Here is a 26,668-nt window from a genome sequence, read left to right on the forward strand (position 1 = left end):
CTACATCGAAAAAGAATACTGAAAGACAACCTATTACCACTCACTGACTGTTTCTTATAATTTCATATACATCAGTGTATATTTTAACAAGCAAAATCAAGCCTCTAAGGTTAAATTATTTCTTATAACAATTTCATTGTTTACATGACATAATCTAGCTTAATCTCTAGGTGTATACTAAATAGATAGAACATGTTTCATTCTGATTGTGGAACATCTTCAACTAAAAGAATAAACAGAAATGGCAAGGCAATTAAAACACATGTAATGATTATGGTGATGAAATAAAATGTTTGTTCGTGTTGGGTTAAAATTTCCAACTAGTCAGTGTCCAAGTAACAAAGTAAAATCAGCGTAAGGGGTCTTCTTTATGCTGGAGACATGTATACTTGTTGATCTTGAAGATAAAATTAGTAATATAAAAGATTTTCTTAGATTAATGTTGTCAGGGGAAACTCTTGTAACAACCGTAGTTGAAGTTGAGTTTTGGAGTTAGACTGTTAAAATGTGTCTGAAACAAGAGGGAATTTAAGTAAGGAGTGAGATATTTTAAATGAGAAAACCTTGTAAGAATGTATGTTAGGTATAAAAGGATATATGAAATTGTTTTACCTCAGAGTCGGTTGTATGGTATTTAGCGTCTTCCCTTACGTCGTGTCGTCAACTGACTGAGTTCTATGTATGTGTGAGGAGCTTGTGGTAGGTGAGGAGAAGCGGAAGGGAGGTAGGAGAAGTGGGGGGGAACAGGGGGAATGTTGTTTAGGGTGGAGCTAACTGAGAACTGGTGTTGTGATAGGCGAGGGGAAACAGAAGGAGAAGTAGGAGGAATGTTGTGTAGGGTGGAGCTAACTGAAAGGAGGTGTATTGGATGTTTTTCCAGATCCTTTTTTATGGCTTTTCTAGATGAGTCCAATTTGGTAGCCTCTTCTAGCAATATATTGATATTCTTCCATATTTCATTAATGTTCTGGCTGGGGTTTTGTTTCTGATCAATCTCAATATAGATATTCTCCAAAATATTCATTAATTTACCTTTGCTTAACGTTCGCAGAATGGTCAAGCCCCTTTCTATTGTCGTCAAATTATGTTTATATTCAGTCATATGGAGGCTCAAGTCCGAGTATTTCCTGTGTTTGTCTGCATTAATATGTTCCTGGTATCTTACTAAGAAATTACGTCCTGTTTGCCCAATGTATGAATTGGCACAATTTGAATATTTAAGTTTATATATCCCCGAATTTAAATATCTGTTGTTACTTGCAATGCTTTGGTAATTGAAAATTAAAGACCCTGTATATACAGCAAATGTTTCATGACATAATCTCACAAATAATGTAGTCGTAAACTAATGATGATACTAATAATTGGATGTACATCACAAGTAGTAGTAGTAGTAGTAGTAGTAATAATAATAACAACAATAATAATACCGAGCTCGATAGCTGCAGTCGCTTAAGTGCGGCCAGTATCCAGTATTCGGGAGATAGTAGGTTCGAACCCCACTGTTGGCAGCCCTGAAGATGGTTTTCCATGGTTTCCCATTTTCACACCAGGCAAATGCTGGGGCTGTATCTTAATTAAGGCCACGGCCGCTTCCTTCCCACTCCCAGTCATTTCCTCTCCCATCGTCGCCATAAGACCTATCTGTGTCAGTGCGACGTTAAGCCACTAGCAAAAAAATAATAATAATAATAATTTGAGCTCGATACTTGCATTATTTACCCATGGGTTAGAGAATATTGTTTTCAAGTTATATCAGTTTATCACACTTGCATCACTGTTTCATCCCAAAGTATTTGTACAGAATGATAGAATTTGGAAGTGTTCTGTATTCTGTTGCCAATCTTTTGATGCATGGTATTGCCTGAGGAAAGAACACTACCTAAGTACTGGAAGTTGTCTACAACAACATATATCTCCTCATCTCCAATTCTTAGCATAACAGCAAAAATTCATGATGGAATAAGTGAGGTATGTTTGTGTAGATTTAATACGATAGAGAACCGAGCTCGATAGCTGCAGTCGCTTAAGCGAGACCAGTATCCAGTATTCGGGAGATAGTGGGTTTGAACCCCACTGTCGGCAGCCCTGAAGATGGTTTTCCGTGGTTTCCCATTTTCACACCAGGCAAATGCTGGGGCTGTACATTAATTAAGGCCACGGCCGCTTCCTTCCCAGTCCTAGCCCTTTCCTGTACCATCGTCACCATAAGACCTATCTGTGTCGATGCGACTTAAAGCTGATAGCAAAAAAATAATAATAATATGATGGGAACTGGAACTTCGAATTTACATGTTAAGCTAGAAAACATGTTAATGAGGGACACACTAACAAGGTTTCACTGTAGTGTCATTTTGATGTTCATTTACAAACCATATTCAAGAAGATGGTCTTCCCAATACTGGACAATTGCTGGAATGTATATCTGAATGCAGAGATGTCACCATCACTCATCTGCATACAATAAAATCCACAGATGCAAAATCTGCATGTCCTTGATGACTGTATCAATGCATGAAGAGTAGAGGCAATACGACTGAACCTTGATGTACATGAATATTGAATGGGTATGGATTTACAACTGCGAACTGAACTGCTTTCATTGTGGTAGAGAAGCTAAATCTACCTGATACATACCTCTGGTCCACTATAAGATCATATTGCACATCATATAAGATCATAAGGCACTCTGTCAAAAACTTCTTTGAGATCCAGAAATGCCATGTGAATAACTTTTCTCTTTTCATGATGCCTTTGCATCAAAAGATGGTTATTGTGAATGGCATCAGTTGTCCTACACTTTGAATAACCGACGTTATTGGATGTTACATGCATAGTTTGATACATGTGCGGGTCCAATATTCACTCAACAATATTTATGATTGGCTTGAAAGGCAGTTTACCAAACGTCTGCATTTATGCATACGTCCGTATTTTTGGCGTTTAATGTAGCGTCTGCGTACAGTTTTACGATTTCTCCTAATGTCCGCATTTCTTATTTTTGAAAAGTAAGATCTTTTGATTTTCGTTTTTGCCTCGTATTGTCAACAAGTTATGTACGTTTTATTGAATTGTACCATTTGTTATTTGCTTACAGTCGATCTGTTATGCTAGTAAGACATAAAATATCTATTTCCATTGCTTACAATCGATGTATCAATCTTTTTAGTTAGCTCAAATATAGCTGCAATAGTTCTCCTTCCTTCCAGTTTTCCCTTAATAGTTTATGTTTAGGCGATACACGCGTAGACACAACTGAACTAGTGTATTAATTCAGCAGCATTTTCATTAAATTACGTATATTCTTCACCCAATAAATCATCTTGTTAAGTAAGTTGAAACAATAGTTTCTTGATTTTAAAAATGTACCACAGAGAAATATTGTTTTATGTTGTAAGTTGAGATTTTTATAGCTGAACAATGCATTTTCATCGTGCTTTGTTTAGTTTGTGTTTAAAGTGATTTCTCATCATGGCGAAGAGGAAATGTACATTTATGAATAAATTTCTAAAAAAATATCCAAACTTTCATCCTGGAAGAGTACAATAAGGAGCAAAATGTATGATTTGTTGCCCGTTTCAATCACAAGTGATGGTGCCAGCAACATAGAACTCCACTTGAAGACAGAGAAACGTGAAGTGTGTTAGAGCAATCTCATTAAGTAAAGTAACTATTTTTTTATAAAACTCAATACTGATCTGCAAGCTAAAGTAAGTGCTGCTGAAGGCACTCAAGCTTATTGTACTGTGTCACACCACAGCAGTTTCTTCTTGATGGTCATGAGCACAGGTTCCTTGGGCTCACTCTGGTACTTTCACGGGAACTCCCTCTCGACAATGTGCTCCTAGCTTTGGGTTCCATCACCGGGTGCCTAGATAAGCTGTCTGCTCCTATGTTCATCGGTCCTGGAACATGACACACATCAAAATCAAATTCTGCGATTAACAGAGCCCATCGCATCAGTTTAGAATTTGAGCAAGAGACAGAGTTCAACCATTTGAGAGCAACGTTATCGGTGTAGAGCTGGAGCTTCCTTCCCTCCAAGTAGCCTCTGAATTTTCCCGTGTCCCACACCACGGCTAAGGCTTCCTTCTCGGCAGTGCAGTAGCGTTGTTTGGTGGGAGATAGCTTCCTGTTGGCATACTCAATGATGTCCCTTCCGCCATCACTCCTGCCCTGGAAGAAGACTGCTCCTTAGCCAGGCTCACTGGCGTCCGTCTGCAGTCACATCTTCAGTTGAGCGTCGGGATGAACTAGACTGGGAGCAGCCTTAATGCCTTGGAATGCTGCCTGTTCCTTGCTGGTCCATCAAAATGGGCGGTTGTTATAGAATAGATCGGAGAGTGGTATTGCCTTCTCTTCAGAGTGTGGCACAAGGCTGCTATACCATCCACACAAGCCAAGGAACTGGCATACTTGTCACTTGGTCCACGGGCGCTCAGCTTCTTCAATAGCTCGATTCTTCTCTGGTTGCCTTTCTAAGCCTTCCGATGTCAGGACATGGCCAAGATATTCTAGACGGGACTGGGCGAAGTGGCACTTCTCCAGTTGGCAAATCAGTCCATGAATCTTCAGTCATTCCAGTACTTTCCTCAGATGTATAAGGTGTTCTTGACTATTCTTGCTGTGAATTAAAATGTTGTCGAGATACACTTGGGCAAAAATCTCCAACATATCCCGATAATACCCTATCCATCAGTGGCCGGATCATTCTTCAATCCAATAGGCATTACTGTAAACTGGTACAATCCTCTGGGTGTCATGAAGGCAGTCAGTGATCTAGAACTTTCCTCGAATTCCACTTGCCAATATCCGGAGTTGAGATCCAGCATGCTGAAAACCCCACACCCACTCACCTCTTTCAGCAAGTCCTTCAGGTCGAGCATGGGGTAGGCATCACTAACGGTCTTCTCGATCAACCTGCGAAAGTCCACTCACAGTCGATACTCCCCCGTTCTTCTTCTTCCTATTCTTCTTTTTCTTCGTCGTCTTCTTCTTCTTTTTCTTCGTCTTCTTCTTCTTCTTCTTCGTCTTCTTCTTCTTCGGTAGTACGATAGGTGAAGCCCAGCAGGATGTAGAGGGTTCGATGAGACCTTGCCCTTCCATCTCTTGAATCTTCTGGAACGAAGTTGCACTTATCCGGGTTGATTGGATATGGACGTTGCTTGATGGGTGAGGAAGCGCTGCATTCAGTGGTGTGCGTTACCGTGGTAGTCCATCCTGTTTTATTGGTCATGACTTCCGAAAAGTCGTTTAAGGTGTGTCTCTGCTCCTCTTCTTCACTCAGTGGAAGATGCGTTAACTGGATATCTCCCAGGTCTACGTCGACTTCCATATCCTTGCGAGTCCAGAGATTTCTATCTTGCCAGGCCACCCTCAGACGTCCCGTCTTTTCCCAAAAAGACTTCACGAGCTGCATAGTCTAGGAACACATTATATTCCTCCAGAAAGTCATGACCTAATATGATGTTAGGTATCAGGTTCTGAATCACTGCAACGTCAATTACAATAGGCATGCTCATATGTTTAGCACTTAGGTTAGTCTGTCCTTGGATGGAATAAGTTACCCCGTCCGCTGCTCCAACTACCCTTCCAAGGTGTTGAGACTTCATAGGCAGTATTAATCTGGCAACAGTCCCGTTGATGAATGCATGGTGTGCTTGGCTGTCGTGTATGGCTGAAAAATTCTTGTTGCCTATCCTTAAGATGATAGCAGAGCGGGCTTGGCGTGTTCTTTTCATAATCTGACCAATCCCTCTCCTACTTGACCAGGGTTGCTTCCCTGTCGTGTCTTGAGGCGCATATCCGTTCCTGGTCCCATCCCCCCCCCCCCTCAATCCATAATGGGCCGGACCTAGTTTTCCGACATCAAGGCCGGGCACTTTTTCTTCAGGTACCGCACTCTTCCACACAGGTAGCACTTCCTAACTGTGCTGGTCTCTTCTGTAGCTTTGCTCTTGTGTTCCTCCTCCAGCGGGTGAAGATTCTGGGTGGATCATCAAAGGATCTTGGTTGTGATACATTCACTAGGGTCGAATCTTACCGTGGAGTAGCTCTGTGATATCTGGTAAGATCTTGTTTTCACTTCCATCCGGGTGCAGACACTTGAAGAGTTGGTACTTCTGTAGGACGAAGGTGCTAGCTCTCATGCCAGTGGGTTGAGCCTCAGTCAATTGCTTTCTTTTCATGGAGCTCTTCACCCCTTCGGAATTAAACCTAGTGAGGAATTCCTTCTTGAAGTCCGTCCAGTTTAAATTTAGACCCTTCAAGTTATTCCTCCAAGTAGCGGCTTGCCCCTTTAATCGTGGTGTGATGAGTTGCACGAAGATGTCCTCTGGTAGATTAGTCCTTCCGAACAGGCTGACCGATCCCTCGATGCGGCTGGTCGGGTTCTCTTCCAGTCGCCCATGGAATTCCGGAAGGTTCTCTATGATCACTTTCGGATCTAGGTGTCCTGTATTGCCGCTTAGGTTGGAAGGAGTTGGAGGTGTGGTGGTATGTCCTGTTTGAGTTAATCTATCTTCTACTGCGTGAAATATGCTTTCCCTTATATTCTGCACATCTCCCTTGTTTGTCGAAAACTGGTTTTCTAACCTTCCTTCAACACCAGAAATACGGCTCCCAAAATTTCCCTCAACGGCAGAGATACGGTTTTCCACCTGTTGCTTTATGCCGGAAACTTCGATTTCCACCTCCTCCTTTGAGGTTTGAGGTATCCTCTTCCAACTGGCTTACCTTTCTATCAACCTGTTCAACCTGCTCCAGTGTTAACCTGATGTCTGATATCTGCTGCATTAATCGATTGGTGACGTCACTATTTTGCAATGAAATTTTGTCATCTATGGTTGAAATTTTCGATTCTAGGCCCTATTTAACTTTGTAAACATGCGTGTACACTTGTGAGATTTGTCCAGTTAAAACTGAGTTAGGTTGAGAAATTTTGTCATTTACTTTTGAAATTTGGTCTGCAATCTGTCCTGTTAGGGTGAAATTGACACTTGAAATTTTGTCTGAAAGTTTGACATTTACTTTCCTGCTAGGCCAGAATTGAAGTCTGAAATTTTGTCATTTACTTTCGAAATGTGATCTGCGATCTGTCCTGTTAGGCCAGAAGTGACGTCTGAAATGTTGTCATTCTGTGCCTGCATCATGGTCATTAGGTTAGAACACATTCTGATGATATTTACCTCATCTTCCGAAGTTTCATGTGGATCTCCGTCAACTTCAATCAGAAACCTTTAGGGATCTTCTCCTTTTTCAGCAAGATCTTCCAGTATTTGCGTGTGCAGCGATTTCTTCTTCCCGATCTTCGGGAGATTCCTCTTGGTGAGTTCGTCTTTGAGCTGTTTCACCAACATATTCTCTAGTATCACTTTCATTTTGATCATTTCGCACTTACACTCGTATTTGATCGTAAATTTTTGCGTCCTGTCATCACCCCACAAAGACGCACACAAGATGCTGTCAGTTGGTACACTTATTCATTTCACCTTAACTTCACATAAACATACACATGATCTTAATCACTGTAACCATATTGGAGAAAATTACGCCTACACATACTAATAATAATAATAAGAAGAATAAGAAAATAATGATGATATAAAAGATAATGACTAAAATGGAATGAACTCGGAAAATAATAAAAATAGCAAAGTAGCGTCGGATATACATCAAAGCTTTTAAACGTGACGGATAACTTATAAATACGCAAAATTGAATCAAATGCAAAGGAACACTTTCAGGCCTAATAATGACAACTAAGGTCGGATTGTGGAAGGTGCAGGATCCCTATCGAGGTCCACGGGAAGGTATGACATTATGGGGAAGAAAAGGTTTGTGATCATCCACCTCGAAACTCATCATATTAACATTAACAAAACAAATATTACAAGAAACAAAGTTAAATGACAGAGCAGTTGATACTTAACTCACAAACCAAAGATGTTTAAAGACTTTAACAAAAGATACAGATCCTCTAAACCAGAATGAAAACATGATGGAGATACTACAGCAACTTAGTAAAACACAAGGTTTAACATGGTAGGATTCTGCAGAATTTCAGTATGTTTGTCGATTAAAAATGCAGGTGAAAGAATTGAAATTAGAACAACAGGAATCTAGGGCAAACTCAGACACGTTGAATTTAAAACATTAAAAATTACCTTAATGGTTCATGTTTGTGGGTTACTGTAGTCACGTCCTAGTTCGTGAACCATGGGCAACGGCTGAGTGGCCTAGTAAGTGGTCCTGAGAGTCGGGATACCAGTTGCTATGGAATGGGAGTGGGCATCTCGGACATATTCTGAGTCGTGGCCCTCCTTGTGCTCAGGCGGCTAGGACTATACAATTCACCGGTGGTCCATAACCCGTTAGAGGAGAGATCCTCACTTGGACTATGTGCAAGTAGGGCAGCATCCTGCTTCATGAATTTACCGAGCTCAGAACACTTTAAGCAAGCCTCGGACCTATGGGAGTAATGGAGTCCCACTCCCATTTGACAGGCGAGGGACTCCTTGGAAACAACTTGGCGAACGAAATGGAATTCGTTGGAGAGCTGTCAATATTAATGGGGCTTATGGAAGAAAGAAGGTAGAACTTGCTGAGTCAGCAAAGAGGATGCATCTGGATGTGCTAGGAGTAAGTGATATTCGGGTAAGGGGAGATAAGGAGGAAGAGATAGGAGATTATAAAGTGTACTTGACGGGTGTTAGAAAGGGAAGGGCAGAGTCTGGGGTAGGGCTCTTTATCAGGAATACCATTGCATGCAACATAGTTTCGGTTAGGCACGTAAATGAGCGAATGATGTGGGTAGATTTGTCAGTGGGAGGAATTAGGACAAGAATTGTGTCCATGTATTCACCATGTGAGGGTGCAGATGAGGATGAAGTTGACAAGTTTTATGAAGCATTGAGTGACATCGTGGTCAGGGTCAACAGCAAGGATAGAATAGTGCTAATGGGCGTTTTCAATGCGAGAGTTGGGAATAGAACTGAAGGATACGAAAGGATGATTGGTAAATGTGGGGAAGATATGGAAGCTAATGGGAATGGGAAGCGTTTGCTGGACTTCTCTGCTAGTATGGGTTTAGCTGTTACGAATACATTCTTCAAGCATAAGGCTATTCACCGCTACACATGGGAGGCTAGGGGTACCAGATCCATAATAGACTATATCTTAACAGACTTTGAATTCAGGAAATCCTGTAGGAATGTACGAGTTTTTCGGGGATTTTTCGATGATACAGACCACTATCTGATCTGTAGTGAACTAAGTATCTCTAGGCCTAGGGTAGAGAAAGTGAAATCTGTCTGCAAACGAATAAGGGTAGAAAATCTCCAGGATGAGGAAATTAGACAAAAGTACATGGATATGATTAGTGAGAAGTTTCGAACAGTAGACAGTAAGCAGGTTCAGGATATAGAAAGTGAATGGGTGGAATACAGGGATGCTGTAGTAGAAACAGCAAGGGAATGCCTAGGAACAACTGTGTGTAAAGATGGGAAAAGGCGAACATCTTGGTGGAATGATGAAGTGAGAGCAGCCTGTAAACGTAAAAAGAAGGCTTATCAGAAATGTCTCCAAACAAGGGCCGAGGCAGACAGGGATTGGTACGTAGATGAAAGAAACAGAGTGAAACAAATAGTTGTTGAATCCAAAAAGAAGTCATGGGAAGAGTTTGGTAATAACCTGGAAAGGCTAGGTCAAACAGCAGGGAAACCGTTCTGGACAGTAATACAGAATCTTAGGAAGGGAGGGAAAAAGGAAATGAACAGTGTTTTGAGTAATTCAGGTGAACTCATAACAGATCCCAGGGAATCACTGGAGAGGTGGAGGGAATATTTTGAACATCTTCTCAATGTAAAAGGAAATCATCATGGTGGTGTTGCAAACAGCCAAGCTCATGGGGAGGAGGAAAATGATGTTGGTGAATTTATGCTTGAGGAAGTGGAAAGGATAGTAAATAAACTCCATTGTCATAAGGCAGTAGGAATAGATGAAATTAGACCTGAAATGGTGAAGTATAGTGGGAAGGCAGGGATGAAATGGCTTCATAGAGTAGTAAAATTAGCGTGGAGTGTTAGTAAGGTACCTTCAGATTGGACAAAAGCAGTAATTGCACCTATCTATAAGCAAGGGAACAGGAAGGATTGCAATAACTATCGAGGTATCTCATTGATTAGTATACCAGGCAAAGTATTCACTGGCATCTTGGAAGGGAGGGTGCAATCAGTCGTTGAGAGGAAGTTGGATGAAAACCAGTGTGGTTTCAGGCCACAGAGAGGCTGTCAGGATCAGATTTTCTGTATGCGCCAGGTAATTGAAAAATGCTACAAGAGGAATAGGCAGTTGTGTTTATGTTTCGTAGATCTAGAGAAAGCACATGACAGGGTACCGAGGGAAAAGATGTTCACTATACTGGGGGACTATGGAATTAAAGGTAGATTATTAAAATCAATCAAAGGCATTTATGTTGACAATTGTGCTTCAGTGAGAATAGATGGTAGAATGAGTTCGTGGTTCAGGGTACTTACAGGAGTTAGACAAGGCTGTAATCTTTCACCTTTGCTGTTTGTAGTTTACATGGATCATCTGCTGAAAGGTATAAAATGGCAGGGAGGGATTCAGTTAGGTGGAAATGTAGTAAGCAGTTTAGCCTATGCTGACGACTTGGTTTTAATGGCAGACTGTGCCGAAAGCCTGCAGTCTAACATCTTGGAACTTGAAAATAGGTGCAATGAGTATGGTATGAAAATTAGCCTCTCAAAGACTAAACTGATGTCAGTAGGTAAGAAATTCAACAGAACTGAATGTCAGATTGGTGATACAAAGCTAGAACAGGTCGATAATTTCAAGTATTTAGGTTGTGTGTTTTCCCAGGACGGTAATATAGTAAGCGAGATTGAATCAAGGTGTAGTAAAGCTAATGCAGTGAGCTCGCAGTTGCGATCAACAGTATTCTGTAAGAAGGAAGTCAGCTCCCAGACGAAACTATCTTTACAACGGTCTGTTTTCAGACCAACTTTGCTTTATGGGAGCGAAAGCTGGGTGGACTCAGGATATCTTATTCATAAGTTAGAAGTAACAGACATGAAAGTAGCAAGAATGATTGCTGGTACAAACAGGTGGGAACAATGGCAGGAGGGAACTCGGAATGAGGAGATAAAGGCTAATTTAGGAATGAACTCGATGGATGAAGCTATACGCATAAACCGGCTTCGGTGGTGGGGTCATGTGAGGCGAATGGAGGAGGATAGGTTACCTAGGAGAATAATGGACTCTGTTATGGAGGGTAAGAGAAGTAGAGGGAGACCAAGACGACGATGGTTAGACTCTGTTTCTAACGATTTAAAGATAAGAGGTATAGAACTAAATGAGGCCACAACACTAGTTGCAAATCGAGGATTGTGGCAACGTTTAGGAAATTCTCAGAGGCTTGCAGGCTGAACGCTGAAAGGCATAACAGTCTATAATGATAAGGTATGTATGTAAAATTACCTTAAACGTGAAAATACCGAAACACGAAAGAATTAAATAAAATCAAACGTAATCAGAAAACATTAAAATAGCACTGAAATAACACTTACCAACCAGGGTTGGAGTTCCCCGAGGGGAACCCTCGAGCGCGACCGCTCTCGAGGACGGTCAGATGGAATAGACGTGGCCTAATCACATGATACTCACAAAGCCAGCAGAGGACCGGAAATGGCCAGGTCACAAACAGCCAATGGGATATAATTTCCACTAGATTCCTGTTCTTTTCGCCAATTGGATAGCCCGTTCTGTTGGCCAATCCAATTGAACAACCATATATGGTAATTTCCTGACTTGCTGAAGCAAGAGGAATTGCATCACCTAAACTCTCCGCGTGCAGCACCCACTGTCCAAAAGTTGTGTACCGCACGAGTTTTACCACCATGTTACAGTTTTGACATACAGAATGTAAAAAAAAATTTTCAAAATATTCTTCAAGTTAAAACGTCCCAAATGTCTTTTCTTCATGCTTTGCTGACATTAATTGAAATGATCAATTACATAAAATTTACATACAACAGAAAATCACTTTGAAAATAATTCTCGCATCTTGCAATATTCATTTACAGTTCCATATATCTTGAGGTTTCCCTAAATTACATTTTTTTTAAGTTTATTACAAACATATTCAAATTAATATTTTCTTCCAGTTACATAAAAAAATATTCCAGCCGAGTACAGAATTCTTATTTCTTCATTTTTCACAATACAAAAATATTACAGACAAAAATGAAATCCTGCTGTCCTTTCTTGATGACAAAATTTGCAATTCTGCTGTTCTTTCTTGATGACACACCTGTCACAATCACTGCTGTCACATACAAAATATACACAACAACCTGCCATCTTTACAGTTGCCTACCACTAAGCACATGCTATACGGAGATCACAACCTTAAAACACAGATGAAACAGTTGACTGCTGACAACATGTTGGTTCAACACAACACAAGGTCACAAGTATACTCCTGTTAAACTGTAGCACCTGTAGTGAGCGTGTGCACAAAATAATAATAATAATAATAATAAAAAGAATTACGAAAATATCAATGTAGCAGCGGCTTCACATCTAGGCTGGGAAATGAGAGGGTTAACTATAAAAAATATGCAAAATCAAACCATACGTGAGGTAAACATAATTTACAGATCTAACAAATGACAACTACGGAAGGACGTGAAGGTGGAAGGAGCCCTAGTGAGGTCTGTGGGAAAGTATGACGATATGGAGAAGAAAAGGTTCTCGATAATCACCCTCAAACTATTAATTATTAACAAAATGAAAATGTTTACAAAATCAAAACAAAACAGACAAATGACAATAGTAGGTGACAATTTAGAACACTTAAATCAAAAGATATTTAAATAAACTATTAATCGCCAGGTTGAGTGGCTCAGACGGTTGAGGCACTGGCTTTCTGACCCCAACTTGGCAGGTTCGATCATGGCTCAGTCCGGTGGTATTTGGAGGTGCTCAAATACGTCAGCCTCGTGTCGGTAGATTTACTGGCACGTAAAAGAACTCCTGCGGGACTAAATTCCGGCACCTCGGCGTCTCCGAAAACCGTAAAAGTAGTTAGTGGGACGTAAAGCTAATAACATTATTAAACAAACTATTAATCTGATCAAGCCTTTCGGACAACAAGAAATGAACTTTAACCCTAGATTACTAAGCTCTTCTATGAAGTACGTTAACACTAAGCATTCATCTATGAGACTACAAGAAACAAACCTTCCGTAACTCTTACAATTACTTTATTTAAAACTTAATACCTAACCCAGCACAAAATACATTCTATGTACAGACAATTTTTCCCTTTTTCACAAACTCGTGTCATTTCAACACTCAGCACACGTTGATCGGTGGTCACGCACATGGTTTGATAGCAAACGGTATCATTAAACCGTGTCATTCTTCGTAGCTTTGAGGAACAAAATGCACATATTTTCTTTTTGCCAAGTTGTGCTTTGTCTGGCCTGTGTACTATATGATTTACATTGAGAATCTCGCAGATCATACCACGTAATGACCGCTGCAAAGTTGGTTGTGCATGGCGGAGCTGGAGGTGAGTTCTAATCAGGTCACCGCTTAACTGCTACGCGAATGCCCTTCTTGAGATAGGTTTTTCTCACTTTCAGACGATGTTGTGGCAGAACAAAGTATATCCATTTCCGGTAACTAAGAACATATTGATCATAGTGAGGCCAGCGCTGCGTCTTCCTACTGCAGCTCATGATGCAACACATTTGTGCGAAAGAGTCTGTTGCACCTTTTGTTTCATTATAAAATTCCATTTCTGCAGGTTTGCCACTAATATCCCTTATTTCTATGTCCTCATGAGTAGTGGATAGCAGAACAACAACTTTCCCCTGCTTTGGTTTGTACGATACAAGAGTTTTTGGTCAATCAAAACAAAACATTGACGTGCCGATTTTTTTGCTTCTTCACTTCAAGGAGCTCACGAGTATTTCACGTTTATTCTTTCTTATTGTTCCTTTACCTGGCAACGAGTAAGGTGGTTTCAAAAGATCTTCAGCCAGTGGGACGGAGGTAAACCAATTATCCATGGTTACATTCCTATTCGAACCATGGATGATCAGTCAGTTCTTGTACGAAATAATGAGTGAGAGGTTGACCAGACATATTCATATTTTTCCCCAAATATGGCCTAGCGTCAATCATATATTTGGTCCCAATGTTGTTCAACATAACACTCTTAATTCCATATTTTGTATTTTGTAGGTTTGTTGGGGATGTACATCCTGAAAGAACAACGTCCATAAAATCCAACGAGTTGTTCATCAGTGGTTGTGTAACTTCATAACTTCGTGGCTTGTATGGGTCTCCATAGTTCTTGATAAACTCATCCCATACTTCTCGAATGGCTGCAAACTTGTCACTCGCTTGTCTCTCTACCTTAGTAGATTTATTATCGAATCTAAGACACTTCAACAGAATCAAAATGCTCACTTGACAATGTTGCCTTATTTCTGTAACCACAGAAAGTTGGATCAAACAGTTCTCTTGTACGAAGATGATTGGATTCATGGCTGCTGATAACACAAGTATACAAAAAAGAGCGTTGATTACTTCCCTGCTTGTTTGAGAAATTGTTGCACTAGCTCTAGCGTAGTTACAAGTCTGAACTTGTATTTTCTCATTCATGTGTTGTACCAGTTTATCTAAAATAAAATCGTTAAAGAATAAAGAAAACAATTCCATGGGTGTTGAAACATTTCTGGCTTCTCCTAAAGGGGTTTGCTTTATATGAATTATGTTCCTGGCAGGTGTTTGGGTATTACGGTTACTCGACGGAAGAGCTGACCATTTGTGTTTATTTCTCCCTCGTAGAGTGGTATTATTAGGGACTACAATATTCAGATGCCTAGCACTGGAAACAATCGGGTTTGAATTGCTATTAGTCGAATCAGGGTCGTCATCAGAGGATCACATCTTTTCTTTCTTTACGGCTCGTCAGAATCATAGGAATCATCTAACTGTGGGTTATATCCTGGGTCAGATTCTCTGTCAGTTAATTCGATGTTGTCCTCTTCAAAGCCATCCTCCGGTTCACTGCATGTCTTTCCAGTTACTGCTGTGTTGTCGCCAGTGTCATCTACTTCTGTCAAAAGTTGTAGTATTGTGTGTGAGTCATCTCTGATATTCTCTGCCATCTGAAAAATATTTCAATTTTCTGGAGTGACTTCCCAATTTCAACACACAATTACAGCTAATGAGAACGTAACAGTGAAATTATATATTCCGATGTATTGGAAGTACTCATTGTCACAGTGTGCAATAAACTATTGTTTATTTTTAGAATATGCAGAGTAAATAAATAAATAAATAAATAACTGCTCAACTACATATAAAATATAAAAGTAACGATGTCACTAAGCATTCGTACCTCAGACGACGGGGTCCTCGTAGATGCGGAATGAAGCAACATGCGGTGATACAACTGTTCTCTACAAGGTCAGGACTCAGACAAAGGAAGCTAGAGAGAAACTGAAGCAAATACCTTTGTGGGAGGGGGAAGGGGAGCTACTAATATCAGCGCGTGTTGTCCGGCAGACGAAAGCGTAGTAATCCAGGGTTAATGTAAAAGTTGACCCAGAATAAATGGAGGCATCCTTGAAAGGAAAAAAAAAATTAATGTGATGTACAATGCACTGCTCAAGAAGGAAAGTTACATTTACTCTTAATTACAAAGTACTGAGCCTGAATAGAGGTTTGCCTCCGAAAGCACAAAAGCACTGAATCACAGTTATTGGAAACTTAATACGCGAAAACAAATTACATTACCACAGAAAGTAACATTAGAAAAGCACATAAAATAAAATACAAAGGTTTAATCCACCTACTCAATTCATTTACAGTAATTGCGATGTTTATAAGAACATTACAATATATTACAAGGTACTAGTTTCGACCCTGTGTGGGTCATCATCAGCCTAGCCAAGATGCATATGGATATGCCAAAGTCCTAAAGCAGAATTACATAGTGGAATAAAATATAAAAGAATGAACTGTAAATGTGATGGAATGATGTACATATAAAATGGTGAACCAATGAACTGTTATAGATGTAATATTGTTATGCTTATCAGTGACAAATAAAATTTTGGATTTATGTCACATACAATTAAACTATAAGAATATTTATCATACAATTATTGCAAAATGAATAAAATAAGCTCTGTTGGCAAACACTAAAAATGCACATTTAAAAATGTAATATGCTGGTTTTAAAGCAAAATCCAAATGCTTCTATTGAGTTTCTAGAGTTTGGAATGTGTCTTCAGGGGGAGATATAAAGTTCAACATTGGCGCAGAGGGATTCTTTCTTGCATAATGTCCAATAAATCCAAAACAGAAGTTAAAAGTTGATAGGATTGTTCGACATTCTTGTAATATAATGATCTCCTAGTTGCACTCCACCGGGAAAGTTGTTCACATTGCGCGCAAGGTTCTATTGGTTCCTACTTGAATTGGGAGTATTCCTCATAGCATAGCAAGATTCTTTCCAATCTAGTAATGTGATTTTGTATCTGATATATTGTGTAATTTATTCTAGCTGATGATGTCCCTTAGGAGAAGAAACATGTACTAGATTTCATAAATTATATATGTATTGAATAGGCGCACCACTTAAATATAATATTTAAGTTATTCTTAAATATTCGATATTGATCAATCCTGTTGAGGGTGTCCTTCCTCATTTTAGGGTTTCAGAATATGGTAACCCTACTTCTGGATGAGGAGTCATTGATGTCACCTTTGCCTTTCCATGTTGCAGCTGTGGTGCTCATGAGCCATTCTGATAAGACTAAGTTTTCATTGTACATTCCATCAACTCTTGGGAAGTCGCGCGGTGGTCTTGTTGACCTCATGAATACTTAATATTTTTCTGTGTTGAACAGTGTTGTAGAACAGTTTCTCCCATCCACCGTGTCTACTGCTGGTTCCCCCTCTACAGTTTGATGCTATTCAGTCTGGCTCTGTTGCCAGTCTGCTGTTGCTAAGGATATTTGTGCGAGTGTACAGTTATTTTAACTGCGACTAACAACTGTTGTTCGTGAAATTGCAATCTGTTTCACAGCTCAGGACAGTTAGTGTATAATAAATGTTCAACATTGTTTATTGTGTTGTAAGTGAAATTAACCCTCAAGAAGATGTGAAGATAAATAAATATATTGACAGTGTTGAAAAGGAAGAGAAAAAGAAACGGAATAAACAATTATGAAGGATACAGTTTAACACTAGGAGACTTTGTGATGATATAAGTGATAAAGATGAATGTATAGAAGACAACAATGTTGACACTGATGATTTTGTTGAAGAGAGTGATCACCATGCAGATACTGAGGAGTATGAGAATATGAATGCATTAGAGGACAGGGCTGTACCATAATTCTTTACATTAACTTAGTACACTGGAATGGGCATGGTAACTAAGTGAAATATGCATTGCAGTATCTCCACAAGTCGAACCAGGAGACATATCCTACCACACTTGCCTGGTCTGTTGAATTTTGTATGTAATGTAATTTCTTACATTAAAACTTGGCCATTGCTATTCCCTGATGATGTGTTGGACAAAATTGTACATTACACATACTTGTAGACTGAAATGAAAAGAGCAAAGTACCAAAGGCTTAGAGATGCCGCTTACACTAACTGTGTTGAGGTAAAGGCGGTGATAGGCCTACTGTACCTCACAGGATGTCAGAAGTTGTCTCTCACAAACCTAAAAGATTTATGGTCTCATGATGGTACAGGTGTCAAGCTTTTTTTGCACTACGATCAGTCTGAGATGATTTCAATTTTTATTGATTGATTTACATTTTGGTGTTTTCAAGAACAGAAAACACTTCTTACTACCAACCACTACATAAACACTCAGTTGTGAATACCTCCCTCCACATACATTTGGCATCAGGAAGGGCATCTGGCTGTAAAACATGGCGAATCTACTATAGTGTCAACCCCAGATAACTGGAAAAAAAGCCAAGAAAGAAAAAATATATTTATATGTTCTCTACTGTATTTCTAATATGTTTTTGTTTGTTTTTTATTTAAATTCTTTTTGTAGAGATTATTATTTTCTTTTACCATAATTCACCAGTAAAGCAAAGTCTCTTATTTGGACATAAAGGATTTATATGTGGATTTTGCTTGTGCTAAAAGTATCATATTTCCAATCAAAAAAGTTATTATTCTTTCATTCTTCTCTGTATACACAGAATATTATTTCTTTCCCAGTGAAATTTTTATTTGTATTTACCGATCCACTACTACGCCATATCAATTAAAGTAACAGACAATCTTCATATTTCTAGGCATTGCGCTACTTACAAAATGTATGCAACCATCCAAAATTGGTACTTACACCACAGCATCCTGAGTTTGAGCGAGTTTCAACTCAGTTAAGACAGCAAAACAGCTCTTTAGCAGACATTCAGCATGCTGCTAAACTACCTGCTCTAAAGTAAGTATCTAAGGTACTGGTAGTTAATTTAGCTTTCTTTGTCACATAACCCATTTTATAAGTTACATGTCAGTTGTTGTTTATTACCAGCTACTCAACTTGGCCATAGTACAAATCTTGACCATTGCATATGGGATTTTAAATGAAATGTCACATCTCTGGTTCAATTTTCACTCATCACAGGATTTCTTGTGTTATGTAAAATTTACAGCTTGTTTGTATTGTATGATTTTAAATGCTTTATATGATTACTTAAACTTTGTTAACTATAATGTTTTGTTTTCTGAACTTTAAGCTCTCCTCGAAGAGAATAACCACCACACAGATACTGAAGATTCTGCAGATCCTGAAGATGAGAATATGAAAGTATTCGAGGACAGGACTGTACCAAAACTCTCTACGTTGCCTTAGTACACTGGAATGGACATGGTAATTAAGTGGAATATGCATTGCTCTAGCACCATGAGTCGAACCAGGAGACGTATGCCATGTGACCTTGCCGCAGTGGGGAGACGTGTGTACCAGTGAAGCAGATAGCCAAAGCCATAGGCACAACCATGTTGGATGGGTGTCTGTCGAGAGACCAGACTAATGAATGGTTCATCGAAAGTGGGGTAGCAGCCTTTCGGAAGTTGCAAGGGCGACAGTCTTGATGATTGACTGATATGGCCTTATAATACTTGACATAGCTTAGCTATGTTGATACAGCTACACGGTTGGAAGTATCTGAAAATTACAGCCATAACAAACTCCCAAGGATATTCAGCTCTCTGTGTATGAATAATGTACTGATGATGATGGCTTCCTTCCGAGTAAAATATTCTGGACATAAAATAGTCCCTCATTCAGATCTCCGGGTGGGGACTACGAGAGAGTGGTCAACCATCGGGAAGATGGATACTGACATTGTGTGAGTCAGGCGTGGAATGTTGGAAGTTTAAACAATTGTGGTAGGTTAGAGAATCTGGAAAGGAAAATATATAGACTAAAGTTAGAAGTAGTTGATATAAGTGAAATACGTTGCCAGGAAGAGTAGAATTTTTGGTCATGTGACTACAGAATTATCAACACAAAATCAAACACGGAAAATGGAGGAGTTGGTTTAATAATGAACAAGAAAATAGAGCAGCGTGTAACCTGCTACAATCAGCATAGTGAAAGGATTATTGTCAAGATAGACACCAAGCCAATGTCCACCACAATAGTGCAGGTCTATATGCCTACTAGTTCACTGGATGATGAAGAAATCGAAAGAATATATGAAGAGATAGAAGATTTAATACAATATGTAAAAGGTGATGAGAATCTAATTGTAATGAGAAACTGGAATGCAGTGGTAGGGCAAGGAAGAGATTTCGGGTTGGGACAAACGAATGAAAGAAGAAGTCAGCTAGTTGAATTCTGCAGTGATCCTAAGTTAGTGCTTGCTAATTCTTGGTTGAAACACCACAAACGATGGCTGTATACGTAGACGAGTCCTAGATGTACTGGAATGTGTCGAACAGACTTCATTACTATTAGGCAGAGATTCAGAAACCAGGTGATTGATTGCAAGACTTCCCTGGGAGCAGACGTGGACTCTGAGCACAACTTGTTGGTCATGAACTGCCATCTGAAATTGTAGAAATTTAAGAAAGGATGGAATGCAAGGAGATGGAATCTATACAAAGTGAAAGAAAAGACTGTTAGGGATTGTTTCAAGGAACATGTTTCACAAGGACTAAATCAAAAGACTAAAGGAAACACAGTGGAGGGAGAATGGACATTCATGAAGAATAAGGTCAGTAGGGCTGCTGAAGAAAATTTAAGAAGAAAGGAAAGATCAGCTAAGAATCAGTGCATAACTTAGGAGATACCACACGTGATTGATGAACATTAAAAGTACAAGAATGCAAAAAATTAAGACAGTGCACCAATGGTTCCATTTGGACCCATGTCAATGACAGGGCAGAGATTTTCCAAAAACCTGACAGTAAACACTGGAGTAAAGACAAAGGAGGACATTATTAATATTTGTTCCAGATTTGAAATTCCTAGCTAATAAACAGAAATAAACATAAATATTCTAAATATTTTAGTATGATTTGACAGAATGAGATGGTGTTCTTTCAAGAACGAAACATGTCATTCTTTGTTTAATAGTGTTATTTATATTCCTTGTTTAATAATATGTTTTTTGTACAGGTATGTAATATTTATATTTAACTTGTGTGTTCGACTGACTGAAAAGCTTTTAAGTAACATTTAACTGAGTTGAAACTGGAAAATACGGCTTCCCTCTCAAAAAAAGTAATAGAAAGGAGGCCAAAAAGAATACAGGCTATTAACACATTGACTGCCAGGACACATAGCAAGAAATGTCCCGGTGGCCAAAGCATTTTTTTCTTCTATGCATGTACTAAATAAGCAGTAAACCAAAATTCGAAGTGATATTTCACTTAAGAGTTCAATGTACATACTGTACCCACTCAAAGCCTGAGTCCCAACCAGCATTTATCTCAGGGAGTGTTACGGTCCGAATCTATCGCAACTCATAAACAATAAAAAATATTTTGAGATATAAGATCTCAAACTAAATGTAAGGGCGCCATCCAATCAGTACTACAGGGTTGAACGGGACACTCTAATCTTTATCTTTAAGGCTCATCATAAAACACACAAATTATATATATTCAGATCAAAGGGAAATTATGAAGGCTCCATCCTAGGGATGGGGACGGATATTTAAACGGTCACCAAGGGTTTACTATTCTACAAGAACAAGAACCTGGAACTGTTTCCTTGCAAATGCTAAAGGAGCATTTTATTTAAGTAAACAAATTAAATTTTACACACAATCAAAATCTGTTGACCCTTGATTTGCCGGTAATTTGGCAAATTATTCCTGAAAAATGATTACATAATATTTATCACTTTTGACCACCCTTCCATTTGGGTGGTGGAACCGTTGATGTCTGAAGGTATCAGATTTACCTTCGTTAACACCATGACCATATTTGATCATGGACCAATTACCTGTTGGCTAAGTAGGCGCGATCACATGGACCATGTTATCGCCTCCACTTTGATTGAGATGAGACCAACCCGGGAAACTACAAACTCTCCCCGGGTTCCTAACCAAGATATGCTAATCGTTAGTTGAAGGAATACGACAAAGGGACTCTAACCTAATGGTCCAGATGTAGGGATTTGCCTTCCTTTTACACATATTAACTTAACTTATTATTTACAACCAATTGACATTATTACGTTAATCCGCCAGCTGACTTCCCTAGTATCATCCATCATCAGCATCCGAAATAATAAAATAAAAATAATAAAATAAAATTATTTTATTTATTATTATTATTATTATTATTATTATTATTATTATTATTATTATTTGTGGAGATCATGATTATCGTAACCCGTAATCATCCTCTGAATAATATTTCAACTTTTCGCGATTTTTATTTTCATCTGAAATAAATAAAAGTAGCTTCTTTCATTATTCTTCTTCTCCTCCTTCAAATATTCTTATTATTATTATTATTATTATTATTATTATTATTATTATTATTATTATTATTATTATTAGTTAAAAATCTCAAATTTTTCATTTCAACTCCCAACATCATTATTATGTCCAAAATATAAACAAAAGTAAATTCTTCTTCAAAAAAAAAGGTAGTTTTTTTAATATATTTATTATTATTATTAATTTTTGAAAAAATTATTTTCGCCTGTTATACGGTAGTCCACTCTTAATATGTTTAACGCATAACCCCTTTTACAATTCCGATTTATTTTGGCACTAATCAATCCAGATATGATTTACTTGGAATATTATTATTATTAATAGTATTATTATTATTTCGAGAATCTTTATTTTTATTCCCCATCTTTATAATTTAGTCACATACGTTCTCTCCCCAAACAGAAATCACCAAGATCCGAATTCACATCGGTCGGGACATAATAGTGTTCGAACCCGCAACCTTATTTTCGTACTGTCGTTATTTAAGGAGACCATATGCTCCTAAGACAATTCTCAAATCCTATAACACCTCGCAGTTGGGCAAATACCTCCAATCTCTGCAAGTGTTAAATTATTCCTTTCTTTTCCATTTTGAAGTCCATTTATCCATCGGAACTCTTCAAAACATTTTCATTAATTAACCCTCGGTGTGTGGACTCTATTCTGCCACTCAATACACCGGTATAGAAATACAACCTCTATGTAGGCCTTAAGATCCATCTATTTCTTCATCAACATCAGTACAATTCACTTTTATTTTGGGCCGGATTTCTGTCCCACAAAACTCGAAATCTCAATTTTTGGCTCAAATCACTCTGGGCCTCAAACATAGCGTGACCATATTATCAAAATGCCTATCTCGTTTCTACCAAAATTATTTATGATTATTATGGAGTCCAAAAACGTTAAATCAACAATTAGTGTTAAAATCGGATTCAATGCCCAAATAAAATATTCATGCCACATAATATCTCCACATTTAAATTACTTTGATTTGCAATCATTCTATCCAACTAGGCCCGTGCCTTTATTCTCAAAGATTATTCTTAAACACGCCTTTACACATTACCAAATTTTAATGTACTACTTCGACACTTGTACAGATTATTATTATTTTGTCCACTGGCGAACTTCGCGATATTTACAAACCAATCAATGGACTTCATTCCGTCCCACAACAATTTAAATCACTTGGCAATCCTACCTCTGGATTATCTTAACAACATGCCTTAATATCTATAAAAGTTCCGATAACGGAAAAACACTTTGGAAGCACTTCTAAATGAATATTAACATTATCTTTACGTGAAACGTGCTCCATATCATATCAAACAACTCAAGCACTTGAATGAACAACTCAACCCTACTATACTCTATTTAATAATCAAAATTATGATGAGTGCTCGATCTAATCATGTACATATTAATTTGTCCCTTTGTCTATCTATCTTTGAATTTATACGAGCCGCAAACGGCTCGTTTCACAATCAAGTTACCATGATAAAATAATATGATTTCCTCCCCCTAACGATAGCAATCTACAAATATTTTAAAAGGTTACTCATCTCTGCCATTGTAGTCTGCTAAAACCGGACGAGAAGCACAGGCCCCGTCCAGTCTTTAGCCCTGCATTCCACTGGTATTCATGCCAGCTTGAAGAATTAATCCTTGACCCTTTTCAACTTTACACATTTTGAATAAAAACAAATAAATTAACTGTTGCACTTTGGAATAATTTCCACCCTAAATTCTACTCACAAATTTTACACTCTTGGCCTTGTATCTAGCCCACTTAATGTAGATATACATTCTTCATTCCTTTCCCGGACACTAGGAACATGGGATACCTCGCGATTCCCTTTACAACGGCCCGTGCGCGCACTTGAATTTCCCGTCTCACGTTCGTGTAGCTGACCAGGTATCAGTTTAGAATCGACTGTTTACTAGGTGACATAAACACTCGTGACCGTTCTCATGTAACGCACTTCCTAATCTGTTGGTAGAATCTCGCACTCCGTAAGTTATGCTTTACTGAGTCCTGTCTATTTGAAACACTTCATACTAGTAGACTGCTCAAGACTGTAATATGAGCTACATCACGTCATGAATCACTGTACTATGTAACAATATAATACTTCGAACCCTACTCCACGAGTAAGTACACTCTCGCAGCACCCCTGTCGTAATCACGGCTCGAACAAAATATCAGAAGTTGTCACGCACCCCTGGCGTGGTGACCGCTCGAACGCTTTGTCAAAAGTAGTTACGCACCCCTGGCATGGTATCCGCCCAAACACTTTGTCAGAAGTAGTTACGCACCACTGGCGTGGTGACCGCCCGAACACTTTGTCAGAAGTAGTTGTGCACCCCGGGCGTGCTATCAGCTCGAACACGCTGTCAAAAGTAGTTACGCACCACTGGCGTGGTGACCGCCCGAACACTTTGTCAGAAGTAGTTGTCAGTCGTTGTCCACGACCTCATATTTATACTTGTATCCCCTCTCTTCCGAGTTCACCGGAGTTCATCTTGGGACGTGCAGTCCCGATATCTTCATACGACACTTTGCGGTTTGGCCCGTGGCTTTAATATATGATCCAATGATGTAATTATGTTCTCAAAGGCTCTATACCAATTCTCAACTATTATCGTTCGCTGGTAATGGATATATTCGCGAATTTAACTGCCGTATCCCGGCTCGGGGTTTCGCACTCTTTTGTGGCTTCCTTTGCCTTCAGCCAATCAACGAATAGCGTCCATGAATTCTCAGAATTACACCATGCAATCTCCCGCAATTATTAACTTTTTATAAGTTTTATGGTATAGTAAGGCTCCTAAATTCCACTTTATTCTGAATTGATACTTCACTTCCTTCTATCAGTTTAATCCACGGAGTTAGCCTCGCTAGTGCTTCTTACAATACGAAGTTGTCGCCTTGCTTTGGTCAAGTGAATTTTTCCATTGGTCCACCTAAACCACGTGACCGGGAAGGCTCATCTTTTTTTCTTCCAGTGCCAACCCCGCGTTCAACTCCCGCTAGTTACATGGAGATACCCGGCCATCATTTCTCAGAAATTTGCACCCGGCTCTCTGCGCTCCTTCCACTACCTAGACTGCCCGGGGCTATGAAAACCTTCCGCAACTAGTCAACAACTCGTGCCTTTCTCTTTACCCCTCGTCACGATTTCTGAGAATTCTAATTCTGCTGTTCATTGTTTTTGTTAATCTCAATGGAGACAACAGTCTGTGGTATGGTGAAACCTGCCATCTCGGCCTGGCCTGTTCTTACTGTATGTACAGTATGATCTACTTGCTTCTGAAAATGAAATATATATTCCTCCATAACTAATTATAATTGCATGACGCTTATCACACCCCCACCAGGGCGCAGTACGAAATACAATAAAAATTCTCAGCACCCCGAGGTACCGCCGTGGCCCCACAGAAAGTTCACTGCATGGTTTTGCCTAGACAGTGAGAGCGGTACAGTCTAGCGGTACTAGAGGCTTGCATTGCTTGATAGTACACTTTGTAGATAACAGAGCATGCCACGATATGTTTACTAGCGCTTAGGACTACAGTCGCAAGGCATTCATTGTTTTACAGTAGGGTGTGTGTGAAATACTTGCGAGATATTTCTAAGTTATTTTACCAGTGAACGGAGAGGTTAGTTAAAAAAGAAACAGTTTTCTTCTCGAACTCGGAGATAACGACACTAGCCCTTCAGTATGAGAATTCTTGTAAGTAGTGTCCATGTCAAACTGATCTATTACGTTGTGCAACACAAAAAACTCTTCACCAAATTAAATTTGAAATGTATTTATTTCCTATTTACTCCTTGCCAAATACCCAATGGTAATGTAAAATGTTGCTATGTTGTCAATAAATGTTGTCATTTTAAAAAATGCAAATACGCTCACGTTTACGCTTTATTTATTGCGACGCTCAGGTATGGGTGCAACGATTTTGAAGGAATCGGTGTGGCCTATTGATTAAGTAAGCATAAGCTTGGGTTGAAAATGGGAAATCATAGAAATCCATAACCAGGTTTCCCGACAGTAGGATTCAAACCCACATTGTCCAAAATCTTGAGCTTGCGAGTTAGCTAACCCGGCACACCTAAGCGCACGGCTAAACTGATTGGGCAAATACTCACATAGTGCCAATAAAAGGAGGTTGGATTAATAAAAAATAAAGACTATATTTTGGAAACCAAGCACGTCAGGATTTGCTCCAAGGCCATAGTGGTATGCTAGCATAGTCAATTCAACAGCTCAGCGCTCCATCGCCCCAGCAGGGAAAGTCATATAGCAACACCTGTCAGCGGTACTTTGTACTGCCGTTGCCTCATGAAACACTCACTCAGCGGTAGAATGTACCGCTCTGGCAGCCAACGTGCTAAAGAATGAAGTAGAGAAAGTGCAAGACAGCTAAGGAAGAATGGCTGAAAGGGAAGTGCAATATTGAAGGTTGTATGGTCGTAGGAAAGGTAGATGCTGCATACAGGAAAATCAAGGAACCCTTTGGAGAAAAGAAGACAAAGCAGAAGGATGGCAGGTGCATATCAAACAGTTGTATCAAGGTAAAGGAGTAGATGATACGGTTCTGGGACAAGAAAACGCTGTTGATGC

The 26,668-nt window shown here is 39.2% G+C and overlaps 1 protein-coding gene across 3 annotated transcripts in view; it reads left to right on the top strand.

Annotated features, from left to right (window-relative positions):
- The window catches only part of Hel89B (histone acetyltransferase 1), a 570,925-nt gene that overhangs the window by 489,475 nt on the left and 54,782 nt on the right, over positions 1 to 26,668 (top strand). For all 3 annotated transcript variants that reach the window (XM_067150030.2, XM_067150029.2, XM_067150032.2), the window contains exon 30: positions 18,375 to 18,523. In XM_067150030.2, coding sequence (XP_067006131.2) covers positions 18,375 to 18,523 — 149 coding nt within the window. The remainder of the gene's footprint in view (positions 1 to 18,374; positions 18,524 to 26,668) is intronic.

This window comes from Anabrus simplex, chromosome 6, assembly GCF_040414725.1.
Source record: "Anabrus simplex isolate iqAnaSimp1 chromosome 6, ASM4041472v1, whole genome shotgun sequence".
In the NCBI taxonomy this organism is placed as follows: domain Eukaryota; kingdom Metazoa; phylum Arthropoda; class Insecta; order Orthoptera; family Tettigoniidae; genus Anabrus; species Anabrus simplex.